Genomic DNA, 27,498 nt, shown 5'->3' with positions numbered 1-27,498 from the left:
TTTCTTTTTTTTAAAGAGTTTTATTAAGGATATGAAAGCTTCCAGAAGGCATATTGGAAAAATGTTCAGGACTTTCTATCAATGTCTTTTTAACTGAACTACCACAGATAAATTTAACAGAAATAGAGAGCATTAAAAAGCTTAAGTATATTGTATAGAATTTGTTTTTCAGAGAAAATACAAGATACTACATAAGGATAAAATTTAAGTCTTCTGAAGTCAATGGCCAAAGACTATTATTTTTTAGTGGAACGAAAGTTTCACAGAAAAGGTTTTGTACAAGAAGATATGAGTGATATAAATCTAAGAGCATGGCCTATTTATGAAAGTATTTTTACAAGCCATTCTTCATAGTGTGTACACAAGTGATAATTAAATACAGTTCTTCACTGACAAAGTAATGAAAAAATACTGTCTGATCACATAAGGGTACCATTGAAGCAAAGGAAAGGAGACCTAGCCTTTGGACTGGTGTTAGCTTTGGATTTGGGTGATCTGCCTGAAAAGCCCTTGGTTTTATCTGGTCACTTGGAGCTAAACTCACAAAAGGCTGATGATCGAACTACATGATGCCATGCTCAGCACCCATGGCTCTTGGGCAACAGCTGCTTGTTACAAAATACATCAGTGCTTGCTGGCAGAGTCCAGATCTTCCCAGCTCAAAATTGTCACCACTGGATGAGAGTCCTATGTGGCTTCAGCTCCAGCTCTGCATCACTGACCCGGGGAAACTTTATTTCATGCAACAGGATGACATGAGGCCACCAGGTACTGCCATGCTAGCAACAGAGAGTGCCTAACCCCACCCGAACAAGGGGAGGCAGCTGTGTTTGGATTCTCTCCAGGATGGATGCAACTTCAGCAGGTTAAAAAAAAATACGGCACAAGGTCGCAGCTCAACGATAGTGTTTAAAATCATTAATCCTGAGGAATACGAAGCACAAAGCAAGCAAGCTGCACTGCAGAGAAGGCTGTGGTTTAATGCACGACTATCCATGGTATTTCCCATTGTCTAGCAGGGGGATACCTGTGCTCAGCAGGGCTTTCAGGCACCTAACTCGGGGCAGTGGATCCCAGTTCAGCTCTGGCGTGTCTAAGTATTCAGTGATGCAGTGATGCCCATAGCTCCTCTGTGTTTCAGTTCTTCATTTATACAATTAATTAATAGTAACAACACTTACTGCCTCACCAGGGTGTTGTAAAGAAAAAAACACACTAAAAATGGTAAGGCACTTAGATAATAAGGACTGTGTAATCTCCTAGGGAAGATTTTGGAGAATTTGCACTGTTCAAATGATGCTCAAAGTTTAAGCCCTTTGAGATTAGGTTTCTTAGACAAATGACCTGGAAGAAGGACACCTGTAGGATGTCAGCCTTGTGCTGGTCCCGTGCATAACAACACCTTTCTCAAGGCTTTTTGCTAAATGCAGAGGTCCCTGAGAAAGTCCCCAGTCAAGCTATGATGAGCCACTCCAAGTTCTTTCCTAGCATGCTCAGGCTGCTTGCTGCCACTTCATGTGCAGGCGTGCACTGCCCTTGTTCTGTTCAAGCAGCTCTCTCATGTTGTATTTAAGATAAGCCTAAAGTCTATTTTACATTTCCATGAGACAGAGGTGTAAGTCACAGTGCAGCTGCCAGTGGAAGGCAGCACCAAATCCCTGGGATAATTCTGACACCGCAGCCAAAGAGTTTTGACTGCATGGTGGTAAGATCCAGCCACCACAGTCCTCAATGCAAAGCCCATTCAGGCTGCTGGAAGGGCTCTGCATTGACTCTGACGGCGTTTTCACTGAGTAGAGCTGTAGCACAGGGAATAAAAGTGGGGTGCCAGTTACACCCTTACTCAGCACCTCTGGGAAATGGGAAATATCCAAAGAAAAACATTACAGGACCTTTGATATGTGAATGGATACTGCACTGTGTGTCCCAGCACTTTAAAAGAAACTGGACTGGTTTCTCTTTTAGTATTCTACAACCAAGAGGATGCACATGGCACAGTATAGGGCAAAATTTAAAAACCAAGTGTGATTGCACACTGGTATCAACTTAAGTAACCCAGAAGTAATTTCCCATTCAGCTCACGATAAAAGGTTTAAACTTCATTTGTGCCATTCACTTCCTTCTTTAGTCCTTCTTGTTCCTCTCGCAAAGGTTCCAGCTCGGGCCCATCCTGTGCGGTTTCTTTATTCCAGTTATTTTTGCCTTCATTTTCTGTCCTTACAGATTTAGGGTCCTCTTCTTTTGCCTTTCTTTCCTTCTCCTCCTTGGCAAGCATACGATAATTATAATAATTCATGATGAACAGGAAGGTTCCTGCCAGGACCATCACAGCTCCACATTTAATGAACATATATTTATAGTCCCCAAAGGTATCGATAAGAGTTCCTGTAAAACATATATTTAAAAACAATCAAAAACACAACTTAGTGATGAAGGCAAGAATATTGTGTTCTCAGATCCTAAATGTAAAGGGACACCCTTGTGGCTTTAGGATAAAATAAGACATTCTCTGTACTTCAGATCTCTTTCACAAATACTCTGATCCTGCAAATACTTCAGCTGTATTCTACTATATAGCTGATACAGGTAAACTACCAATAATTTGTACAGTGAAGTAGAAGGGGATAGAGAACCTCTGTTACAAAGTCTGAACTTTTCAGGCCCACCTGTTGTTTTTTTTTCCCATGCAGAAAATGAGTTATCTGATCACAGAGTCCGCAAGACAGTCTTTCCGTTGACTCCAATAATCAACTACAAGGACGTCCACCTGACTTGGTAGTCCTCAGGTTGCCAACAAAAGCAACAGCTTTTGGGAAGACATTTGTGAGATGGTACCTGGCCACCAGGTCTCATCTCAGACTCCTGACAAAGACCCTCCAATTTATTCCACCATGGGTCACCCACCAGCATTAGCCGGGGCTCAGCTTTTGGTCACAGCTGCCCTTTTTGCATTTATACTCATGATATAAAGATGAAAGGGCACTGCATGGAACGGGAAAACATTAGTTCCATGGAAAGCAAAGATGATGCTGTCAATGTCAGATAATTTCAATGCCAAGACAAATGTGACAGGTTCCTCTCAAAGGTTAATGCCTCTGCTACAGAGTTACAGAGTAATTGAAGGGAGACGGCTTAATTGAAATGTCAGTGTTCTCCATTACGTCAAAATGTAATGCAAATCTTATTGGGATTATGATCCTGAGCATTAATTCCCATTTACTGGTGCAACACAGACCATTCTTAACATCCCAAATCCTAATTAAAGTAAGACCCACTCCTAACCTGGCCTTCATCGTACAGATAGTCCTCCTTGAAACTGGCTCATCATCCATTAGCTCTCTGACTTTTTGGAATATGCTCTCCTCCTTAAAAAGAGGGACCTTTCATTACTTCCTGACTGACCTCTAATGTTGAAAAGCTGAAGATTAATAATCCCACTGCATTACACCAAGGGATTTTATGGCCACCAAATAGATGTTTTGATCACAAAAAAAAAATTAATAATTTTAACCGGTTTTGTTCAATAGTTCTTCCTGAATCATTCCTAGACATCTTGGTACACCATTTTAAATGCACTGTATCTTTCATGTTACTGGTGAAACATCAACCAAATGCTAATTGCAACAATTTTTCCTTTTCTGCTAATCAGGATGACCTAGAGCTCTCCTAGACAGGTTTCAGTGAGAGTTTTAATGAGTAAAGTATTGGAAAATTCAACAGTAGGATAGTCTTGCCTCTTTTCCTTTGAGAATAAGATAAAGTCATAAAACACTCTGGGAACAATTTACTTAGTTCATTAAAGCAGAACCCTGCAGTAGGTTATTAAAATGCCAAAGAACCAATAAATTTGTTGCTTATTAAAATGGTGGGGTAAACCCTACAAAACTAATATTACTGATTATTACATAGAACTGTTTTAGCCTCATTAGCAGTCTCTGGTCATTAACCAGAAAATGCTCATTTTAAAATTGTATTTTCTTTTGCTTGTCATTAATTAAATAATGAATCTGTAAGACAGCAAGAGGATACAGCTGCTTCTGTCACACTGTACGAGCTACACAGTAATATGAAGAATTAAATGGCTCTGCAGGATGTGTCATACAGAGTAGTAGCCAGATCTCAGTTTTGAATCCACGAAATGGGTTTAAACTGCCTTCTTCAAATTTATTAAGATACTGTCATATAAAAAAAAAAATTAGCAGAGTTTAACTTTTATACATCCAAACACAACAGCACACACAACCTAATTAAGCATTTTAGCATACTTAAGGTGACCAGTCCCCAAAGCAGTTTTTCCAGCTTGCGTACAGGTGAAACACAAACTGCAGAACAGGGCACACAGATAGGATGGTGTCTGATATCACCTATAAAGTCATTTAATTCATAGCCAACTCAGATCTGGTAAGGACTGTACTTGAGCCAAATGCCAGATTCAAATATGATGTCTTCTAGACATGGTGTGTTCCTTGCAGAAAAATAAGTGAGCACATGCTATAAAGGCTGTTAAAATCACAGGAGATCACTGCTCCCACTTGTCTTCATATGACGGTGAACTCTGCTGAACATTCAATATTGTCAGCACAGACATTTGAGGGTCTCTGTCTTTTGATATTTCAAACCATGCCATACAAAATAAACCTTTTTTAATATTTGTAACAGCCTTAAATCCATTAGATGCTCTGAGATGATTGAAATCCATAAGTGGAAGTACTCAGAGCCTTAGAGACAGATAATAAATACTAGGTTTGGATCGACAAGAGGATTTTTGGGTCGACAAGAGGATTTCACAGAATTGTTGCATTTTACTGTGCTTAAACTGTGGTGGATGCCAGTCTTTTTCAACGGGCTGTTGAGGAGGAGAAGTTCTTGGTGTTGCACAAATCTCATTCTGCAAGTTCAGTTTAAGTGCTTGGAGGGATCAGGAACTAAAAGATCTCTCTCTAGAGTCTTGACTTCAACTGGAGGACTACACAGAAAGGAGTAAAGAAGAAATGCTGGAGGAGACACCTAGGACCTGCCTTCTCTGTCCAATTACTAATGGAAAAACGGTGAGTGGGAAGCAGAGAAAACATATTTAGAATCACTTCTTACAAACTGTGCGTGCAAGAGGCTAAATATAAGTGACAGCGCAGTGGAAGCAGAGGAAGAAAATACACTCACCTCCAATAGGTGGTCCCAGCAATATCGTGCAACACTCTGCAATGGTGACCAGGCCAACAGCGCTTGTGAATCGGGTAGCTCCCACGAGGTCCATGAGCGTTTCAAAAAGCATGGCACAAACCATGCCAAAGGCCAAGCCGAAAAAGACGGAGTAAACAACAAGCCCCGTGTAGCCGGAAGCCAGCGGGCACAGAAGGTGGCAGGCACCGTTGAAAGTAATGGAGAAGCTGAAAAAGTATTGAATCCGTGGCCTCACCCACTTGCTGTTTGCAATGATGCCAGTGGTGGGTCGGGCAACCATGTCTACAATAGCAAGGATCGAAAGGAGGAAAGCAGCTGAATATTCATCAATGCCGATGTGCTTTGCATAGGGTGCCAGAAAAACAATGGGGGCAAAAAAACCCAGGAACATGAGCACATTTCCAATCAGGTAAATCAAGAAGCCCCTGTGCTTAAAGAGGGAAAAATCAAGGTACTGATTGATTTTTTCACAACAGTCCTTTCCTCCTTCTTCCGTTTTGGCCTCCACGGGGACCTTCGTGGGACTACTCATTTCCATGGCATCCTTAGTGACCTCTGCTTTCAGAGCATCCTTCTCTTCCTCAGTCACCTGGGTTTTGACTGACACTGTGGCTGCCCCGATGGGTCTGAAGAGAGCTCCTGCCACACAGCAGTTTAATAAAATTGCCCCAAGAATTAAAAAGCTGCCCCTCCAGCCAAAATTGTCAAAAAGGAACTGGTTGAGAGGAGCCAAGGTGCAAAGCATCACGGGGCTCCCTGCCATAGCAAGGCCATTTGCAATGGGTCTTCTCTTCAGAAAGTATTTCCCTATGATTATCACTGATGGCTGGAGGTTGAGAGCAAGGCCAAATCCTGGAACAAAGAAAAAATAGTTGAGATACAGAAAGGAAGATTTGAGACCCATTTATCCTCAGATCATTGTTTTAGGCAAATTCATGGATAATTGGTCCACTGGTGGCTCTTCAACATAACAATGCTTGGGATGCAAACTCTGTTCAGGATATCCCTAAGCTTCTGTCTGCCACATGTAGGGAAGCAGGCCTCAGAAAGACGTTTTTTGGTTCCTTTTGCATGGCAAATCTCTAGGATGACAAACCTAGTGCAAAGAGCTTACTTCAGAATAAATTGAAACTACACCCCCAACAAATGCTGACTGGTTTTGTCCAGACACAGCAGCCTTGTTGGAGGAGAGAATGGATCTATTACAAAAAAAAAAATGACAACTCCCAGTTTGAGGAAGGTTGTTCTGGCTTGGACAGTGCTAACCACCAAAGCACATCCTTCCCATGTGTGACTGGGGCTGGCACCCCCTTCCATGGAGGGTGGGCACCCAACATCACTACCAGGCTGGCAGACCAGCATAGCAAATGATATCACCCTTCTCAGCCGCTACTAATTTGGTGGTGTGAGCAATTCAGGTCTGATGCAACAGATTAAGAGGTCTGCAAGTACACAGCAAAACAGCTAATTAAACAGGACCCTAGAGTGTTTCTTTTAATTAAAAATTATTTTATTGCATTTAGACACATAAATGGTATTATAAAGCTGCATTGCTAATTGAGTTAGCTAGCTTGTGTCTCGCACAGGTGAAATCTGAAGGCAGAGATACCAAATGCTGTGATGATCTCAACTTTCTTTGCTTCTGGTTGAGAGCACTCACATGTAGTATCCTCTTTTTAAACATTTCTATGTTTTGCAGTATTTCCTTAAAAAGTTAAAATTTCAGAACTCTGTTGAAAAATCATGCCATATATTTTTCCATCCTATCATCCAGGAAAGAATGAGCCACATTAGAACAAAGCAGAAATGTAATCCTTGAAGTGATTATACCAGAGAACACGAATCCTGAAAATAGGGTCATGCAGATTTTTTTTCTTGTTCATTAGTCTATATAATTAGTTTGTTTAACTGTGCAGTACATAATTAGGCATATTGCTTTACAGAAGAGAATTTAGAAAGGTCAAGGTCCTCAAAATTAATTAAGGAACACTATCATTAGTCACTGATAGAGCAGAATCCAACTGATGCAGCAGAATTCAACTGATGTTGGAGAGCTTCAGTTTGAACGCTTTTACAAAACTGTGATTATTTTTTTTTGTCAAGATTCAATTTTTTTTTTAATTACTTGGAAGTTTACAACACCAAAAATAAATTGAAATGGCAACATATTAAAATTAGTTTTGATAGGAAACATATTCTCAGCATGAACTTTTCTAGTAGTCCATATAATTGGCAGGCCATGTCTTTGGGAAATACAGCCTACTCATAACACATAAGGGGCCAAATTCAGGCCTGGCAGAGGGCTGACCTGAGAAATACGGAGGCAAAACACAGCCTTGCTTAGAGAACACCCTTCACGGTTTTCAGATACAGGAATGCCTCTTCTTTCGCGTGAGAAGATGCAACACAGTGGATCAGAGTTTGGTGTAACTCCGTATTTCCCAGGCTGGTAGGTAAGAGCAGAAATTGAACCATCATTTCCACAGAATCATTTTTGGTAGGGACCTACCAAATGTTGTGCGGAGAAGGAAAATCAGACTGGATGCCAGCTACCCACTTAAACAATAATCAACTCAAATTTTTTATCATGTGAACATTAATTTGCCAGTCAGACGAATCTAATTTAATATTACCTCATGCTCTTCCCATTAATTAAATGTTGAGAGTTTCAAATTGACTGGAATTTCAATTTACTTTAAGCTTTTGGCTGACTTTAGTTGGAAATATTTAAACCGATTACATTCCAGTTTTCAGAAACTACAGCAGCTTTTCCATGGCTGAAATTGCTGCTCAAACAGCCACATTTTCTCCCCCGGGACGTGACAGAGAGGCCTAACGGTCGTGTTGCACGAACAGAAGCATGCATCCTTCCCTAGAATAAATACATCTCCCTTATATTAGAAGGAAATAAGTGGTGCTACAGAGCGAGCTGTGTAGCTATTGATCTTCTTCCTTTATTAGCCAGGGAAGATCCTACCAGGTATTTCAATGCTCAACATTAACAGCTGAAGCAAAGACTCCAGTCTTAACAGTCAGCATGCTTCTCCCTAGATCCCATTTTATCTTGTGGCAATCTAATTGGTATAGATTTAACTAAACTCTGACCAGTCCTTATTGCCTTGTATTTAGCTTTGAAATTTGCTGCTACCACCTCACACTTGAAGAAGAGGTTGCATGCCCAAACACCTACACTTCATGCATCCAGGCTGGCATCTATCCAAGCTGACAGCTTGCAAATCCCATTTCTTTTTCTAAGCGCTATAGGGAAACAAGTGAGGACAAGAACACGGGTTTTACAGCCTATGCAAAGCGCCTCGTGCAGCCCACAGCTCGGTGCCATCAAGGACAGAGCTGCTTCAGAGCAGCCTCCGACAACGGAGCCCAGTCCCTGCTCTAAATGCAAATAGAAAAAGCCATAATCGAGAACGCAATTGAGATTGCCATGACTAATCTCTCCACCGTAAACAGATACCTCCTGCTCTGCTCCTCTGAAGAGCTTTCTATTAATATGCCAAAGGCACAGGACTGTAGCAGAGACCTCCCAGTACCCACTGTCTTGTTTTCATCTCCATCCCTGCAAGTTACGTGAACGCGGTCTTTTACATCAGTCTGTTTCCTCCTCAGGCCAGTAGGAAGGAGGCTCGAAAGAGTGTGACATTTACAGGTTGCTTTACAGTCACTGCAAATCGCCTTTACAGAAGTCGCCTTTACAGTAACGCTGCCTCAGCCGCGTGATGAGCAGGCAGCTTCATAATTGCCCTTGAATGCTTCCACGTTAGGCCTGACCAGCAAAAGCACTTCAAGCGTAATTAGAGGCATCAAGCATGTTAGCATGATTACAAGCATCTTCCCTTCTCTGTCAAATTAATATTCCTCCCCCAGCACACACACCATGGCTGGAACTGATGAGTTATTAGCCAAGACCTCATCCATACAGCTGCCCTCATTCAGCAAGCAGGAGGAAAAGACATACAAAACAAAAAAAAAATGTGCTTTGCTCTGAGGAAACATCCCAGCATTAAAGCTGAGGAGATATGGGGGCAGTTTGCCCCCATACCCTGTTGCTGGGACAAGGGTTACATGTGTGCATTGAGCACAGCTTGTACTCTCAGCTCTCTGGGGTGGGCGACGGAGCAGATTCACAAAGATATTCAGGGACCAAAAAACAGCAGGGTCTTCATAAATCCTAGGCCTACTGGGGTTAGGCACAAAATTCCCTCCTGGTACATTTTTTGAAAATAGGAGTCAGTGACTTCCTACAGCACTGTTCCTTGCCTGAGGCCTTCTGCTCACCAAAGTGCATATATTTTTAGCAAAGGATTTACGGTTTACGTGTGCATTAATCAACTTGCTAGAGGACATTTGTTTAGCAGGGAGAGATGCAAGCTCATGCATCAATAAATATTGAATTTATCCGTGGGAGACATTGGGTACTTTTATTTCTCATCAGTTGGTTTCCAGAATCTCTTTCAAGGAATCTTCAAGATTTATCCATTTAGTAATAAATAATTTAGTAATAGTTTCATCTAACTACAGTGACCGTCCTTAGAAAAAGCAAGGTTTAAGAGAGGGAATCCTACATGGGGATTTATTCAGTCCTGAACAGATTTAATAAAGCAATATTGGTGTAGGAGAACAAGGTGACAAACTTTCTGTCCCAATTTACTTTGCTAGTGGCTGGTTTTATTGATTTTAAATGTTGAGCTCACACTTTTCATGTTCAGAAAGCAGCAACACTTAATGCGGCTGCAGAGAGAGAGGGAACATTCATTAAAACACACGCCTTGCAATCTCAGAAGCCAGTTTTGAACTCATTGTGTCATGTTTTCAGGCATGCTAGCTGCACTGGAAGAAACATTGGCTGTACCTTAGCCAAAATAATAAAACAAAAATGCTTACAGTTAAGCATCCATACTCACACAGGTGGAGAACCCTAACCCATTTACCTTGAAAAGCAATAACCCAGCACTTGCAGGCTTTAAAGATGCTGAACTGAGCTTATGCCTTCTCCTGTTTGAGTTTCTAATACGGAAATTCATATTTCAATACAGACAATTCAAACTGTAACTTCAGGAAGGAAATACAGTTTTATCTTTTTTCTCAATAGGAGAATATTGCAGCTTCTCAATCAACTCCAGTAGTTATTATGTTCAGATAAAGGACCGCCTTACCTCACACGCAGGCAAAGGGTAAGTAAACTAAAGCAAACCCCTGAAATCGCATTTCATAGATCTCATAGAGGGAAGATAACACACAGTAATATGGGAACACAGGTGCTTTCTTCACGGTCGCACTTGTATCTTGAAAGGTTTGCGTTGCCCAGGGCAGAGCGCGGTCACTCTGCATTCGCTTCAGCAGGAGCTGAGAGCACTGCTGGCCATCCTCACCATCGCCTCTGGCCGAGACCATTCAGCTGCAAAGACCACATTCCCTGCTAACATCCCGCACGCGATGTTCAGCCAGGAACTCGGCGCTCAGCAGGGAATATGCTCTTTGCTAAAGTTGAGTTGGAGCAGTTAATAAGCAAGGGCCTTTGTCCCACCAGCTTTTTCTCTCACCAGCTTCCCATTGCTTTTGGCTGAGGTCCCCAAGTGTGGATGCCCCAAGCCATCAGAAGTGGACTCCAAGTGTGAGTGGATGTCTTCTTACCTGTGATGAAGCCCACGCAGATGTAGAGCTGCAGGATGCTGGTGCAGAAGGCGGCTGAGACCATCCCAATGCCACACAGCAGGCCTCCGAATATAACCACGGGTCGGCTGCCATAGCGGTTTACCAAAATACTGCTAATGGGACCTGGGGAAAGAGTGCAAAGTGGTCCTTGAGGTAAGGATCTTCTGACAGAAGGGCATGTTTGACACAAAGTAGGTAAAACTCTGCAAGATCAGTGCCCCTGAGGTGCTGCTGACAGCTTCTAGGGTGACTTCAGGAAGAAAACGGAAAAAGGGAAAAAGATGATCCACACTGTGTGGAGAGATGGCAGCATGTCCCATGCCACACAGTGGCTGTGTAGCCGGTGACAGCTCCTGCCCCCGGGACTTTAAAGTGTCATCAGAGAAGACAAACGGCAATAACAACTCAGGCAAACACATGGTCCCATCATAGAAGCTTCTTGATTTATTATGATGCTAAACCGTACACACAAAGCAGTGGTTCATATTACGAGGCTGATACTATGAATACTCTTGCATTTTTAATGTCTCTATTTAATGCAATTCCAATACTGCTGAGCAGGACTGAAGCTTCAGCACAACAGCTGTTAACTACATCGTAATAGTAGTCTATGTAGGTAGAAACAGTTCGGGGTGATGGATTAGCCAGAGCTCAAAAGAATCAGTGTGGTCTTACATTTATCTGAAGAGGTGGTTCAGGAAAGTGCAAAATTATGAAAGAGGGAAATGGCGTAATAAAGGCTGTGCACACTGAAAGGAAGAATTAAAATCTGAGGAAGTGGAATATGCCAGCAGCTTTGAGCGGCGGGGGAAAGAAGGGAAGTCTTCTGTATAGTAGCCTCAACCAGTTGGAGGACCAGTAAAAATTAGAATAACAGAATAATATATGTCAGAAGGACTTTGCAGGTCTCAGGATCAACCTCCTGCTCAAAGAAGAGCCAACACTGAAGTTAGATCAGGCTGAGAAGTCAGAACAAGAGAAAGCAAACTGAGCAGGAAAGAGCGGTCCAGAAGTCAAGCTATGAGATGTAAGAAAACAATTCTGTATTCCTCAAAAACCCTGAACCAAAATACTGCAAAAACGATGCTGGAAATGAGGCAGGGGGATACCGGCAGCATTTAGTACCTTCTCTTACCTGACTGTCTCTGGTGCTACTCAGCACACAGCATCGGTGTTTCAGAGCCCAGCGTGCCTGCTTGCCTTCATTCCTGCCGCTACGAACAGCCCACACTGTCTACATACAGATTACTGGGAATGGGTATTTTAAGCTTACAGGCATCTCTGGAGACTTTGACTGTGGGATCTGCCTCACCGCAGAGCCATTTGGTAGGATATTTACCTTTGCATAAATAATTTCAGCCAGAAATAGCTCCAGAGCTCTTTCCAGATCCTGCAAAGCACGGCACACTTGAGCACAGGAGCTGGGCCAAAAAACCCCAATATCTGCTCAGCATGGCTGAGCATCCAAACAAGTTCTCAGCTGTTATAAAGTCCAAGACTAAAAAACAGTAGGTATGGCTGCTTTAATCTACAGAATGAAGCCCATTGTTACATCTGTAACATGTAAAATATTTCCAGCAGATGTCTGAGGTCAAAACACTCATAAACGAAATACACACAAGCACCATCTTAACAGCATCCCTGTAACAGTGTGATCTGTGAGCTGGTCACATCGAATGCATCATGTAATTAAATTTTCTGTGAGTGTATGATTACGTGAAGAGTTTTTTCCTCCTAATCCTGCAACTGGATTCACATGCATGCATCCTTTTGCTGCACAGAGCACTGCAGAATTCAGTGAGGAGTTCTGGGGAAAGAGATACATATGTCAGATTGGCACAGCAGGACAGGGACTCCTTTCTCACTGAGCTTCCCCTGGTCAGGGCCTGGACTTGCATCATGCTTGAGCTGGTCTCAGCGTGTCCTATAATTCAACAGATCGAACCAGTGTTCCTCGGAAAGGCACCAACACACTCCTGTACAGCCTAAGGGCACACGACTCTTCCATTTTTCAATTTTTCCACATGTCTGTGTTTCTCCAGAATCAATCTAATTACTCAACTATGAAAATGGGGTTTCAATTACCCCTCCTGCTGGAAGGGGGCTTTCACATCAGCCCTAAAACTACAGGATGTCGTACCATGGAGTAGACCATTTAAAGCCCACAGGATTTTTGCTAAGCCCCCTCTTTTGCTCTGATGTCAGCCGCTGAGGTGAAAAGCCCTTGCTATGAGAAGTAAAACAAAATGCTCACTTAGACGCCACTCTTGCAGCATCCACCTCAGGAGAAGGGGAACACGGATCCACACCACTCTCATGTCAGTCCATAAGCTGTCGCATGGGCTTCACCCATCAGTAAGGGTGGGTTTGGACCACGATAGCAGATGTTGAACTGGAAGGGGCTGAGGGTGGGACACGTTCTGCTTTGCTTCCCAGCTATGAGGACAACCCCAGGATAAAGGCTGGAGCAGATGAAAGCCAAAGTTCATATCCCAACCACTGGCTTTACAAATGAGGGCACCCTTCCTGTGTCCCAGGGGCACCCACCATGAATATGCAGTGTCCTCAGCCACATCCCAGCGACCACTTATTAAGCCACGAGACCACAATTGGTCCCTGTTCTCATCTTGTGTGATCTCTCAGCAACTTTACAGCAGGTCTGCGTGACCTTCAGCAAACAGCCTTCATCTGCTATAACCAGCATTATCAGTTTTACAGTGGGATAATCAGTCCTCTTGTTTGCCAGTCCGGGTGGGAGAGCTGTGGTCTGAAAGGCGTTATCTGCCTGGGCCGGGCCGAGCTCATGGGGAACTGTAATGAACTTCAGAAGCAACATAAGCCTTTCTCCTTTGCAGCCTGAACCCTTAAGTCAAAGCCCTGTGAGCCTGCTTTGCTAAAGAAGCAGAGGGTACAGGATCACAGCACACACTTGTGAGTGACAGCATTTGATCTCCCTGACCAGCCTCACCCACCCAGGACTGAGGGTTGGAGATCTCTAAGATATTAAATGCAGCCAGTCAGAGGAGAAAACAGGAGTAGAGTGTCTGGACCAAACTCTTTCAGCCACGGGAGAATCCACAGTGAAGGCCATGATGAGCACTCAACGAACAGAAAAAGCACTCAACGAACAGCTAGATCTACACTTTATGAGACACCAAAGAATCCAATCCAAGGCTTCAAAGAGTTGGGAAACCATCCTGAGCTGCTACTCATAGGCTGAAGGTTTTGTAATAGGCCTGAGCAGACCTTTCAAATGCACTGAAGCAAATGTAAAATCACATCCTAAAATTACTTCCACTTAAGTCATTTGGACCTACAGAAACGTCCACAGGCTTTAACGGAGCAGCCTTTCAAAAGCTGTCCCTTCTCTGGGCAGAAACCAGCACACGCAATATGTCACATAGCTGTGCACACTTCAGCACGCAAACCCTACCAGCGTGGGCAGGTGCACGAAGCACAGACGCGTACACCTTCACCCTGGCCAGATGTCTTCAGTGATCAGCATCACACCCAACAGACCTACATGCACCGCTCCTGCCCTGCTCTGCCACGTGCCAGCGTATTTCTTGCAGTGGGCTGATTAGCCATCAAGCATTAGATAATTTTAACAGTAGTGTTCTGGGAACTCTTGGAAAACATCAAATAGCTCAAGTCAGGGCAGAGGAATTAAGAAGCGGGGGCAACAAAGCCAGCACCGCAGTTGTGGGAAAAAGGAAACACAATTACTGCTTTGCTTGCAGCTATTGCAAAAATTAAAAGTGTGACAGCCCCTGGAAACATGGTGGAATTGAAAAGCCAGATCTGTCATTTACCAGTTATTCAGCCTACATGAAAAGAATAAAGATGCTGTATATTACCACCCAGAAACCAATTACGGTAACAATGTGCGCAGCTTTGATCCCAAGGAACCTTTACTTGCTAATATCTGCCTGGTCAAACGTGTAGGAACCACCGGCTCCCTGTCCTGGCATCCAGACTAAATCATCCTTCCTTCCTGCGAGCCGACGGCAGGAGAAGATAACAGGAGTCAGGGTGATTTTTGCCTCTTAATACAGAGCCAGGTGAGGACAGGGCAAGAGAAACAGCTGGCAAAGCTCTCAGAAAGCCACCGTTTACCTGGCCTGACCTTGCAGAAGCAGCCACGCAAATGCTATCCAAGTCCCTGAAAAGCCATGGCGAGGAGCAGAGGCCATCTCAGCAACCCCGAGGCACAGCTTCTCAGGGACTGGAGCAGCCACGGCGAGGGTCACGTAGCCAGCACTGTTCCCCCAGAAACACCTTGCTTTACACCCCAAGCCCTTGCAGAGCAGGGTGCACACAAAGGGGGGGGATGTTCTGCCTGCAATAAAACCCTGCATCCTGGAGAGCAACAGTTCGCACCAAATATCCCCAAAAGATGCTGCTGGGATCATGGCGCTCCCGGAAGACTGATGTAATGTAAAGCGCTATCTTCAGCCCATATAAATCATGCTGGTTTAGTGCCTGTCCCGTACAAAGCCTCTCTTTTCTCATACCTGTGGCAGATTTCCATCCATTGTTAGCTGGTACCTGAGAGGCCACGTCAAAGAAGCTGATCTTGGTGGCAAGCAAAACACAGTAACTCGCCGGTGGGAAATAAAGCAAGCCCTAACTCATTTGTTAGCTTGTCCAATTACTTTTCACCTTGAGTTTTGTGTTTGCAGAAGTGAAAAGGACCCTGAAGTGGAGATTGGAAAACCACAAAGAAAATGCAGAATACCCTCGACTCTCCTTTCTTCTCCTCCACAAAGCCAGGCCATCTTGTCATTTATACTCTTTGAGCCGCTGAACTATGATCCAGAGAGGATCGTAAGGCAGAGCTGGCATTTAACAAGAAATATCAATCCAGACCGGCTTAAACTCTTGCAGGTATGACAGTGGTCAAAAAAATAGACACCTGAATTGCCTTTCTGTTTTCCTCAATAAGACTTATGAATTTTTTATGAGCTGCAAAACTTCCAGCATTGGTGCAAAACACCAAAGTATTTTAAACTAAGGCTAAAACATTATTTTTCCCCCATACCTCTGACCATATATACATCTTTTTTTAAAAAACTTAACCTAATACTAACAGAAACAGCTTTCCCTCTTTTTGGTGGAACCTGGCTTGGATGAATTTCTACTGAAATATTTCTGTGCAGGGCTCTCAGAGAAGCTGCTAAGAGCTGAGACCCTGAAAGACAGACCCCGTAACCCAGAGGCCTCCATGCAATGTGGGGTTTTGTTCCAGGTTTCACAAGACTGACCTTCTGACAGTGTAAAGTGGCACAGAGCCACTGTAAACATCCTACGTCAGCTGGTAAGACCATTTGATGGCCATGCAGAAGATAAAAGAGCAACACTTTAAAATATTCACTGCATGGTCCCCAGAGCTGGCAGATTTGGGACCAGCGGTGCTCCCATCATTGGAGCTGCAACGTGCAGCTCAGCTTTTCCCACTTTTCCGCAGTGACAAGTGGCTCTAAAAAGCTGTTACTGCGCAGGCACATCGGTCAGCACCAAAAGAACTGCCCAGATAGTTAATATTTTCCAAACTGCTGTGAAAACACAGATAATACTGAGGAACTCAGCACGACATGACTGGCGTTGGCTATGCGGAGTCACTGGGGACGTAAGAAGGAGCGGAGCGTACTCAGCTGCGAGGAAAGGGGGGGAAATCATTTATACTAATAAAACAAAGTCTATTATTACACTAGTAGTGGAACAACGACAGGAGCAGGCCTGCAATTTCCTCAGTAATAATCTCATTCCCTCAGTGGAATAACAACACTGCCTTCGGCCTTGTAATTTATCCAGCAGGGTACGGGCCCAGCGCAGCCTCCTCATTACCCCGCAAATGAAAGCAAGCACCCCCGCGTTATTAACGCGCTGCCAGGATCCACCAGCCTCCCGAGGTGGAAGGGGCCAAAGTCAGCAATCAGCGCCCGGTAACGATGCGCGGTCCAAACCAGAAGTGGGACTGGGAAAACACAGAGCACAGCTGCAAAGGCGCGGGGAAAAGGATGGGAAAGCCTGCAGCTTTTCCAGTCTTTTGCCTTGCTAGAAGAGAAATCTGAAGTCCAGGACCTGGAGGGCTCATGCTTGTAAAAGTTTGTCACCAGGCATTGGAGAACTGCTGCTCACCAGCTGACCCCTGATAAATGAGCCCTGCACATGCCCGCTCCAGATCACTGGAGAAGAATAGATGGTACCTGGTAATAATACAGTGCATTGTTAGTCTCAACTGCTTGGTTCAGATGGTTTGTTTTGCACTAGCCATGGCCAAAGAGCCCACGCACAACTGGTTCTTTCTCACGCAGTGCTGCTGGAGATAGGATGGCAACGCATGACCGTGCTGGAGGACAAGTGGCAGCAAGCCAACGCCCCAGGTGACAGCCATGCTATCAAATACTCCTCTGCCAGTCCCCAAACAGATGACTACAAAGACCTGTCCACCCCTAAACCCCCCTGATGCCTTCTGTTAGCATCACTTTGCACTGCAAATAATCATTTTTAAATAAGGAGGCTGAAGTCCAGCACGTGCAATAGCAGCTCCAACAGCTAACCGGTCACCAGAAGCTGCCTCTTTTTCTTCCTCACAGGTGAGGAAAATGGTCTGTACGGTAAAGGGTCTTAGAGCTGAGGCAAATGCTGCAGTTTCAGCGCGACCCCTGTGAGATGCACAAGGCAAGCATGGGAGAGACTGCCTGGACACGCGTTACTCAAGCGTCAAAACGGTCAAGCTCTGTGGTGCTGGGTCTCCTGGCACGGCAGCCAGCAGAGAAGGCAGTGGGGTTAATGATCTGGTGCAGAAACCAAGCTGCAGCAGCGCACCCTCCTCCGCATCCCCAGGCATGTCCTTGGGAAGCCAGGGACCCTGACCTCCCATCAGAAACACATGCATTTGCCACAGCAGCATCCTGATGTTAAAAAAAAAAAAGAAGAAAAACAAAGCAGACGAGGCCCAAACTTCAGAAAGACAAAGTGTCCTCTTCCTTATCCAGCCATCTTATCTGATCAGCGCTTCGGCATTTCAATTTCCAGATTACACAGCTGACACGCGCTGCTCCTGTGGCGCACGGAGGACCCACAGGCCAACAGCTCCAAAACTGGGGCTGGAGCCAAGGTCCTTCGTGTCACTTCATATTTAGGCAATTAAATAACTGCTCCTGCAAGGGGTGGCATCGCAGGTGCCGAGCACACAGCTGCCTGTGCTCCGTGGTTTTCCTGGGCTGCGGGTTTGGATCTCACCCACACAGAAGATCACAGCCGCTGACCTTCAGAAGGTCAAGACTTCTGTTTCTTTTTAATTTCTTTCCCATGATTTTTTTAGCTAACCTTTTGCTTTGACAGGACCGCAGACTTTAATCCCTTCTATCATTTGAAGCCCAGCTGCAGAACACAAGTCCCCGATGCAGCTGAAACACCTATTCCCCGACATCAGTAGCCCTTCGTTATCAGTCTCAACACACTGGTGACATGCAAATTGGCTCCTACCTGGCCATGCTCTCCAAGAGGCTTTGTCCACCTCCAGGAAGCCCTACATAATTTGACCAAGAGACCAGCTATGCTGAAGAGCCATCCAAGGGTAGAAAAGCTACAACACTGCAGGACAGTTGGCATCAACGCTCTCACATCCTTCCTAGGGCAGCACACAACACACATGCCGTACTGACCGCGGGACGAAGCCTTCACATGTTTGAACTTCACTTGGGGGAGAGGATTATAACTTACTCCCGGGCTTAACACCTGCCTGCGAAGTATTAACAACCCCCCCACCAAAACTCTTCATTTTCTTCTTCCTAGTTCTTGTTAATTTTGGTTTTTATTAAGTCTCTCACATCTCTATTACGGCTGCCTGGTGACCTTGCTAGCTCCAACGAAGGACGAAATGATAAAGCTTTGTGACCAAGTCCACGAACACAGAAATATTTCACCTGAACCTATAGTGCTATTACTGTTCTTAAGTAGAACAGGGCTATTAAAAAAAATAAAAAATATAAGCACATACATGGTGACCTTGCAAGGCTTGAGTGCTCTCTGAGAGTCAGGAGAAGTATATGAATCTGCAGCACTATCCATTACAGAAATCAAATCATTCCTCACTCAGCTTTCTTAACAAAATCCACGATCATAACGGTGCTACTGCCCCAGGGATTGCCCCAATGTGGGAAGACACCTTGTTTCAGTGACACGGGGAGGCTGATTGTCTCTCGGTGGGACTCCAAGAGGTGGTGATGAGAAGCAAAAGCATGACGCCCAGCACTGGGCAGCTGAGCCATGGGTATACAGGGAGAACCTGCCTGGGCTCGGGCCACAATGGCAGGATGTCTGATAGCCACTGTGGATAAACAGAGATATTCCTTTGGTTTCAGCCTACACAAAATACCCAGCTGGAAAAGCACACACCTAGGGAAATCCTAGTGAAAGCCCTACTCGAGAATTTTTGCTGAACCAACACCGTAAGCACGTGAGTAGAGAGAGCTGGCACACAATACCTTACTGCCTGTCGCCCCCTCCTCTCTCATAACCCTTGCTCAGTTCTAAGGGCTGACGAAGGAGCTGCTCGTGTCATTTCAGACACCCTCAGGTAACTGAGGCATCCCACAGGGTGGTCAGACACAATGCAGGACCCAGAGGACACGGGTGCTGGATTTCCTGGAAAGACCACAGATTCGCACTGCATCTGAGTGGGCCGAGCACCTCCGAATGCAAACCGTGCCCAGGGACTGACCCTTTTATTTCTCTGCTAAGCCCAAGTTACAGAAAATGATGGGAAGCTGATACTGCAACCACCCAAGCATAACACACCAGGATAACCTCTGTTTTTTAGGAGCGAAGCCGCTTCTGTGGGAACTCGCAGGCTTGGGGCTCTGGGTTTCCTAAAGAACAAGAAAAAGCCCCAGCACGTGCTGCGGCAGCTCATTTCTCAGCAGCAGGGGATGAAAACAGCAGCAACAGCATGTTGAGCACAGGATCTGCAGAAGGACTCGTGCCTTGCAGAGATTATTCCTTTAACCGGACGACAGCCCCGTTGGCTGCTCCACACAGGCAACCTGCTCTCACACCAGCAGCTCTCTTCCCCGCAGCGATGGGGATGCCCAGCCGTTTGGAACTCCACGCACAGAAAATCCACGGCAAAATGCTGGGCAGTGCACAAGACACAATTTTGCCAGGCAGCTCCATCACCAAGCTTTTGACAGGAAGCACAGTAAAGCCTCCACCGGTCAGGGCACATGCTGCCCTGGCGCTTGTGGTCAGGCAACGTCTGAGCCAAAGCTGGCTTGCAGAGAGCTTGCACCTCCTGGGGCCTGGCCTGGGCTCTGTTACCGGCTCGCTGCTTGGCTGAAAAGAAACCACACCTCCCTTCCTGTGCCTCAGTTTCCCCCATTTTAGTGTTGTGGTACTTCACAACTATTTCCAAGCACTTAGGATGAGTGATGAGCCCTGGGTGAGGTCTTCTGGAGGCAGGGAAGGTTTTGATGAAGTTTGGACCAGACCAGAAGAGAACATTGGCAGTTTTGATTAAGTTAAAAACTGCAGAATCAAACTCATTATTCATATAGCTCTATGCCACCGCATGTTCTAAGATGCTTTCTAAACCTGTCACTACAATTTATCATGCTAGCAGTGTAATAAAATACAGCTATAAAATTTTGGATTAAATGTTCAAGGTCAATAGTTGACTTTCAATTTCCCAATCTCTTCCTTGCTGCTTTAGCAGACGCTCTGTTAAGCAGTTACAAGCTCTGGGAGAAAGTTTCTTTGGAGAAAAGACTCAGTTGTGCAGTATCTCCAGAATTAAATCTTCAGACATTTCAGCCAATTACAAAACCATAAATAATAAATAACAAGATTGGTAAACACTGGCTGGCTTCGGGATAAAGCTTTTACTTGAGAAACACTAATTTCTTTTGTGTTTGCAAAAGGTGGCTCTGCACCTCTCTTGGAAAACAGACAGAAGGCGATTCTCTAATTTTAATAGAAATTCAGATCTGTAAGAACAGCACCCTGGAGATTTTGGGGAGAGTATTACAGCAGCAAATAGAGAAACTGAGACCAAGACTCCACCATATGACGTACTGAATAAAATGTATGGGCTGGATGCAACTTGGCGTTTTTTATGTATTAAGGAGCAAGAGAAGCAGCATATATTTACATCTACAAACTCCACACAAACATGCACAAGGCTTAGCTGCACAGCCATTGCAAAACAGAGAGTGAGATTCTTCAAAATGAGGGGGAAAAAAAAAAAATCAGGTTTCTCCTGCTCTAGCCCCAGCTCTTTCAGTTTATCAGCTGCAATGACTCTGTGCCAGGGTCTGGTCTCCGAGTTTCAGGTGACTTCTGTTCTGTCATTGCAATGATGAAAGGAGCATTTTGGCCACACAGTCACCATTAAAAAAACTGAAAATGCAGATACTGTCCCAGGTATTCAATTATTCTCTTTACTCTGGCACACGTGCCAGAAAGCCGGCTCGTTGTTCAAACTCTAACAGTTGGCAATAATAAAAGACTGCTTCTTCCCACAATCCCTACCTCTCTGACAGCCCTAGAGCTACAAGAACATTGCTGCTATTAAATTAGTAGCATCAGTATTTCTTATTTTTAGCATGTTTGGCTGGTTTCCCTGATGCTGAGTAGGGCAACTAAATTACCAGCAAACTAATATTCCTTATCTTTTCTTTCCTGGGGGCGCAACTGCCTCCTGCTTTCCCTGGGTAACAGTTATCTCCAGGGAGTCATCTGTAGCCTCATTTTGAAAAACGTTACCCTTAAAAATGGGAAAAGGGCAGCTTCGTTTGGTCTTGTGAACATGATGCAGGCACGTGGCCCAGGTCAGGAGGTGTGAGGGCCGAAGGCTTTTGTTTTTGCAATTATATTATTTCAGACTGTCTCATTGAACAAAACCCATCCCTGCCCATGCAGCAAGATCTTGGGAGCCTGTGTTGGCATAGTGAAGTCCGAGGAGGCGGTTTGCAAAGGAAACCCTGCCAAAGACACGCAGCAGCACGACGGGTGACCTGTGATGCTCCACATTTTGATAGTGTTGGCATCTCCTTAGGGAAGGATGGTGGCATCTCCCATGGCCCCTTAAGGACAGATCCTGGGTCCTTTTCTTTACAACCAGCAAAGACTCCGCTCCGTAATACTTTTCTCATTTTGGGGTAAGGAATGAGCTCTTCATCCATGACCAGAAAAAAAAGTAGAAACATTGCAGAACAGAAATCCTTCGTTATCAGGTTGACAGGGTTTCACCCTGCAGGATCTGGTCAGAGAAAAGGAATGTGCTTTCCTTGTGCTTCTCACTCACCAACCTCCCAGTTTTCCATCCACAACTGGAAACATGGGATTGCGGAACGTGAACACTGGCGAGAGCTGCAAGTACCCTGTCATAAAGTCCATGCCACCCACTTTACTGCACACTAATCTGTTTTACTACTTGTGTTATAGTGACAGAATTGTTTTCTGCAACCTAGTTCAGATTAAGAAACTGGGGGATAAGACGCATTAAAACTTCTGCAATATATATTGCCAGAGCCTTGGCTGGTGTAAAACAGCTTCCTAGGGGAATTAAGCAAAAAGTGAAGGGCAGAAACAGCCTCGGCTGCTGATTTTTCAGTCTCAGTCTGAAAAACTGGCACTGCTGTGATGCTACAAGCCAAAGCCTCAGGTGTAAATCTGCATCCATGCTGTCAAAGTCAACAGAGCAGCAGAGATGTGGGTTAGTTCATGAGAGTATTTTAAGAAAATGCACTTCATTTGCATTATTTACGGAATGCAAACATAAGCTCTGTTACACAGTAAGCAGCACAGTCTAAAAACAAGTCCCCACACCAACAAGCCTGCCAAGGAAATGAGGGACTGTTTCCTGAGGATGTTTGCAAACATGCTGTTGTCAGTGGAAGCATCAGACCCTCCACGCCCTGCCAGGACGCCGGGCGGTACGGCTGCCCCGAGCTCGCGGGGACGGAGGGAGCGGAGCCAGCCGGCCGGGTCAGTCCTTGTGGGGGGACTTCCCGTGCTAAGATGCAGCCTCGCTGCCCTGAGTCCTGGCTCCAGGAGCCGCGGCACAGCCCGGAGACGTGGCCCAACACCAGGGAGGGGACAGCAATGCTACAGCCTTTCCCTGAATCCAACTGAGCGAACAGTGGAGCCCGTGCACTCTTGAGGAAAGCCTTTGATCTGTGTGGGCACCTTCCAAATCACAGCAGTTTACTGGAGTAGGGGAAGGGGTGGAGGTGAGGCAGGTTTGGAGGTTTCCTTTTGTGGCTGCGATGCCCACGCTTCACACCAGCAAACCCACCACTTAGCCCCTCCAGCCCCCCCAAGACACAGAGCCTGACTCCGCGTATAGGAGATGCTCAGTGCACCCGGCGTGGTTCCTGCGTGGCTGCAGCCCACCCACCCCTGCACCTCCACGTAGGCTGTGACAGTTCTGCCTCACCACCGGTTTGGGATGGGAAGAGAAGGAATGGGGAACCGATGGCAATCATTACCTGGTTTAGGAACTCCACTAATTCAGGCCTATGTTGAAAGTTTACTTTGGCATTTTTAGAATTTCTTTTCTTTCAGAAAAGATTGGCAAAAATCCAGTGTTAAATCACTTTCTAGTTTTTCAGCAACGTAAATCAAGCTTTGCCGCACGGGCATCCTAACAGCTCTGACGGGCACCGCAGCGGAGCACAGCTCGCAGGAACCGGCACCCTGTTCCTTTAATGAGAGTTTCTAAGTCACTGAAGTAGTTCACGATCCAAACCTGCTCTGGCGTTAAATGCCCAGTCAATCAAATTAGATGTGCTAAATAAGCTCCTGGGCACGTGTGTTTCGTTTGCTCCGTGTTCTGCAAGCTCTCACCACGGCCCTGCCTGCAGCCACCGGACAACTCGGCGGCTCAGCCTGCATGGCTGCAGCGAGAGGGATGATCAAACAAGCATAAATCTTATGCCAGGGCAGAGCAGAGGAGGGGAGGATATTAAATGGACATAACTGAGCAACCGCAAGGCGAGTGGGAAGGTACAAAGGTACAACCACCTGCAATTAAGTCTAACAGAGCCCAGTTGTATCATCCCCCGTATTACCCTATAACAGCGCACAGGAGGGTAAAGTTAAAGCTCCTTGCAAAAAGGCGGGAGACACTCAGTTAATTGGGATAAAAGTCCATGCAACTTCCCAGGTGCAGAGCACACAGCACTGGCTTGAACACTTGGAGAGAAAGAGAAGAAAGTGGGTTACAAATGGGAGAAGGCAGAGGTGGTCAGAGCAGCACTTCACCTGCTCCAGCGCCAGCTCGTCAGCGTGACCCGCACCCAAAGAGGCTCGAGCCCCCCAGCTGTGCCCCTGTGAGCGACTTTGGGCGCTGACAGGTCCACAGTTAACCTGCAGTGCGCGTTCCTCACACTGTTGTGGTCTGGCTTGAAGCATCTCTGCCATGTCAGAAGGTGGCGGGGACACATTTTTGTTGGAAGACAAAGCAGAGCTGGCAACAACCCACAGAGGCAGCCAGGGAGCCCCTAACCTACAGACAGCTACTTTGGTGCATTGTCGCGTCATTACTAGAAAGTCAATGGGATAATGCTTCAGCATGGGCATTATGCAGAAGGGACATGATTTCTGGAGTTGCTCCAGCAAGGTCTCACTCCACCCCACAGCAGAGCAGGACTTCCCACGTCTTCACTGTGGATGATGGTGTCCAAACAAAAACGTGGCTTCTGCAAACTGGTTGAAATCACGAGACCACCACCACGGTGCCTCGAGCCTCAGCTAACACCTACCCAAGACCAAGTGCAACAGAAGAACCAGCCTTTCCCCAGGCAGAAGGCCTGCACAGAGGCCTGTGGGAAGACAGAGAGCAATGTGTTGGGTGCCCAGCCATCGGGGAGAGCAGTGGTCCCTGCTCTCCATGGGACACCTTTAGCACACTCACCTATATTAAAACCCCAACCACAGCCTTCCCAACAAATGACGTCCTAACTTTAGTACCAGACCACAAAATTTACAGCAACCTCCACTCATTCACATACTTTTGGTACCAAACATTTCTTTGACTTCTAAAACATGCAGCTTCCTAGACCCTCGTCTGTAGGCAATTGAACATGCTGAAAGTGTGGGCTGCCTGCTTTTCCTTTTTTCCCCACCTGACTGCTCCAGAGACATTCCACATAATTTACTCCAGCCCTTTAATACAGTATTTAAGTAGCATCTAAATGACAAGCGGTCCTTTCGTGCCACCCCATGACAGCGTTTCCCTTCCCCCACTGCAACCCACTTGCTCCTGCTCAGCCTGTACAGAGTCTGGCTGTTTCCTTTCCACTGCAGATTGCTTATTTGTATTGCTGGAGCTGAGGGAAAAGTGCTTTTCCCTGCATTCAATAACAAGTCCCAGTGGAAATCTATCCCAAAGTTGCAGTGCTCCCCAGGGCTTGTGCTCAGCATCCCATCAGGGAGGCCAAGGGGGGTGGCCTGGGACAACGGCACTGACTCAAGTAGAGGATTTCTCTTCCTAAATTGCTGCTTGGGTTTTGCCCTCGAAGTGCTCCATTTGTGGGTTCTCAAATAGGAACTCAGCCCTTGCAGAGCTACTCCCCATGGGACCAAGCCTGTGCAGTAGGTTACAACAGGGTGGATTACAACCGGCTCTGACTGGAGCATCGCTTCCACTTTACAAACCTTTACAAAGCATCTTTAATTTCATTACCAACTGCACTCTCCAAAAAGCACCACAGTGCATTATTAAGGAAAAAAAAATCCCTTTTTAAAAACAAATAATATTTTCAGAATTGCTTTAATAGCCAGGATAAATATCAATGAAGTTTCCTGCAATTACAGAGTGTGGCTCCTGTCTACCTCCCATTGCAGATTCAATCCAAGGCAGCCCAAGTTTTTCATTGAGTCATGAATGCAATATCAAAATCATAAGAAAGGAGCAAAGTTATATGCACTTCTTTGCAACTAATAAGAATGATTGACTCTGGTGATTCCATTGCTGTAATTATAAGCTGCTACAATAAACAAGTGGCTACTTCGTTTATTGCTCTACTCCACGCTCACCTTTGGCTGAAACCCAGACCATTTCACACCAGCCTGTTCTCAGGGCTTTTTCACTGATGCCCACGGGAAGCTTTCGTAGGTAATGGTTTCTGGGTAGGGGATCACCACTGGTCCCCTCAGCAGCACCCCAGGCCTGGGTCACACCACAACTTCACAACCGCTTGGGTGCCAAAGCAAGGCAGGAGGATACCAGCATCTCTTCGAAACAGCTCACCCCTCCCCTCACCACTTGGGTACAAGGAGTGGGCCTGGTGCTCCCCGCCTTTGAGGGAACAGCAGTGCTATGTGACGGGACCATGGCCTCATTCTGTTTGCGGTGTCAGAGAAAGCCCCCGATGCAGCCCGGGGCAGGCAGCATGGCCAGGGAACGGGACACAGTAACAGGACATGACAAGCAGCTCAGCCTCTGCTGCCAAGAGGATACTGCACCCCTTTTCAAAGGCTTCTGCAGAACCCCACATCCATATTACTGAAATAAGCCCTAGTTCAAAACGCAACAAAGGTGCTGCAACCCCAGCTGGAAATAAAGGAGATGTCAGCACTTAACTGGTCACAGATCACATTTTCAAAGACTTTGGGAGTCATCCCCTGGCCCAAAACTCACCCAGAGGGGTCAAAAGACACCTGCATCTGCTGAACCCAGTGACAAACATGGAAGGTCTGTTTGAAATCCCAACCAACACCAATTTACCTCCGAAAAACTGCCCTTTAGCCCCTTTGGGTTCCACATACGACTTGTTTCCCTGAATGGCATTGGAAATCAGATCAGAAAATAAACCTATCGATAGCACCTGTGCAGATGGACACAGCTGCTTTCCCCATACATTGTTCCGGAGCAGGGATTTCTGGCTTATTCCTGCTTTTACAACACACCGTGCCGCAGGGGCTGGTGCAGGTTTACTCACCTGCACCGTACGTCGTGGCCAACATGATGGAGGAGACCCACGCGATCTCGCTATAGGACGTGCCAAAGAAATCCTGGATTTCTTTGAAGAAGATGGCTAGGCCTTTGGGGAAGGCGTACGCGAAGCCGATAGAAATGAAAGCGCCGAAGACCACCGCCCAACCCCAGCCACCGTCCGGCGGGCCAGGGGCTCGCCCCAAATTAGCAGGGGGTGGCATGGTTGGACTGGGCGAGTGGGCACCCAGAGCTCCTCAGGAAGCCCTGAAACACAAAGTGCAAAGGTGCAGGGTCAGATGCTGCTCCTCCAGAAGCCCCCCACAACCCCCAAATCTGCAGCCACCCCATCACCCCAACGCAGCTTCAACCTCCTTAATTCTCACGTCGCGCCCCGTGGACGTGGCTGGTTAGAAACGGCGGCTCCGACCCCATGCACCAACCCACTCATGTGTGCCCACCCCACCTGAGTCCCTGGACACGCGTGGAGACCCCTCCCGCGCGGCAGCACCCACCTGCGGGATCGCGGCCACTGAGCTCCCACCGCCCCCGCCCGCTGCGACGGGACCGGACGGGGCGGGGGAGCCGCCCGCACCGCCCCACGCGGGACCGGCCCGCCCCGGCCGACGGGCACACAGACCAAACCTCCTCCCGGTTTTACACCCCTGTCTGCTTTTCCCTTTTTCCTTCCCCTTTTTTTT

At 46.2% G+C, this 27,498-nt stretch overlaps 1 protein-coding gene across 1 annotated transcript; it reads right to left on the bottom strand.

Moving 5' to 3' along the window:
- On the bottom strand, positions 1–27,498 carry LOC104480373 (monocarboxylate transporter 2). The gene is made up of 5 exons (XM_086755799.1): positions 27,313–27,498; positions 26,805–27,064; positions 10,831–10,974; positions 5,161–6,033; positions 1–2,385 (listed from the first exon to the last, which is right to left on the bottom strand). The coding sequence occupies exons 2-5, from the start codon at positions 27,019–27,021 to the stop codon at positions 2,093–2,095; spliced, it is 1,527 nt and encodes a 508-aa protein (XP_086611925.1). The 5' UTR covers positions 27,022–27,064; positions 27,313–27,498; the 3' UTR covers positions 1–2,092.

The sequence above is a fragment of the Chlamydotis macqueenii genome, chromosome 10 (genome assembly GCF_036417535.1).
Source record: "Chlamydotis macqueenii isolate bChlMac1 chromosome 10, bChlMac1.mat, whole genome shotgun sequence".
NCBI lineage: Eukaryota > Metazoa > Chordata > Aves > Otidiformes > Otididae > Chlamydotis > Chlamydotis macqueenii.
The sequence above is the reverse complement of the archived record's forward strand: the minus strand, read 5'-3'. Positions and strand labels throughout refer to the sequence as shown.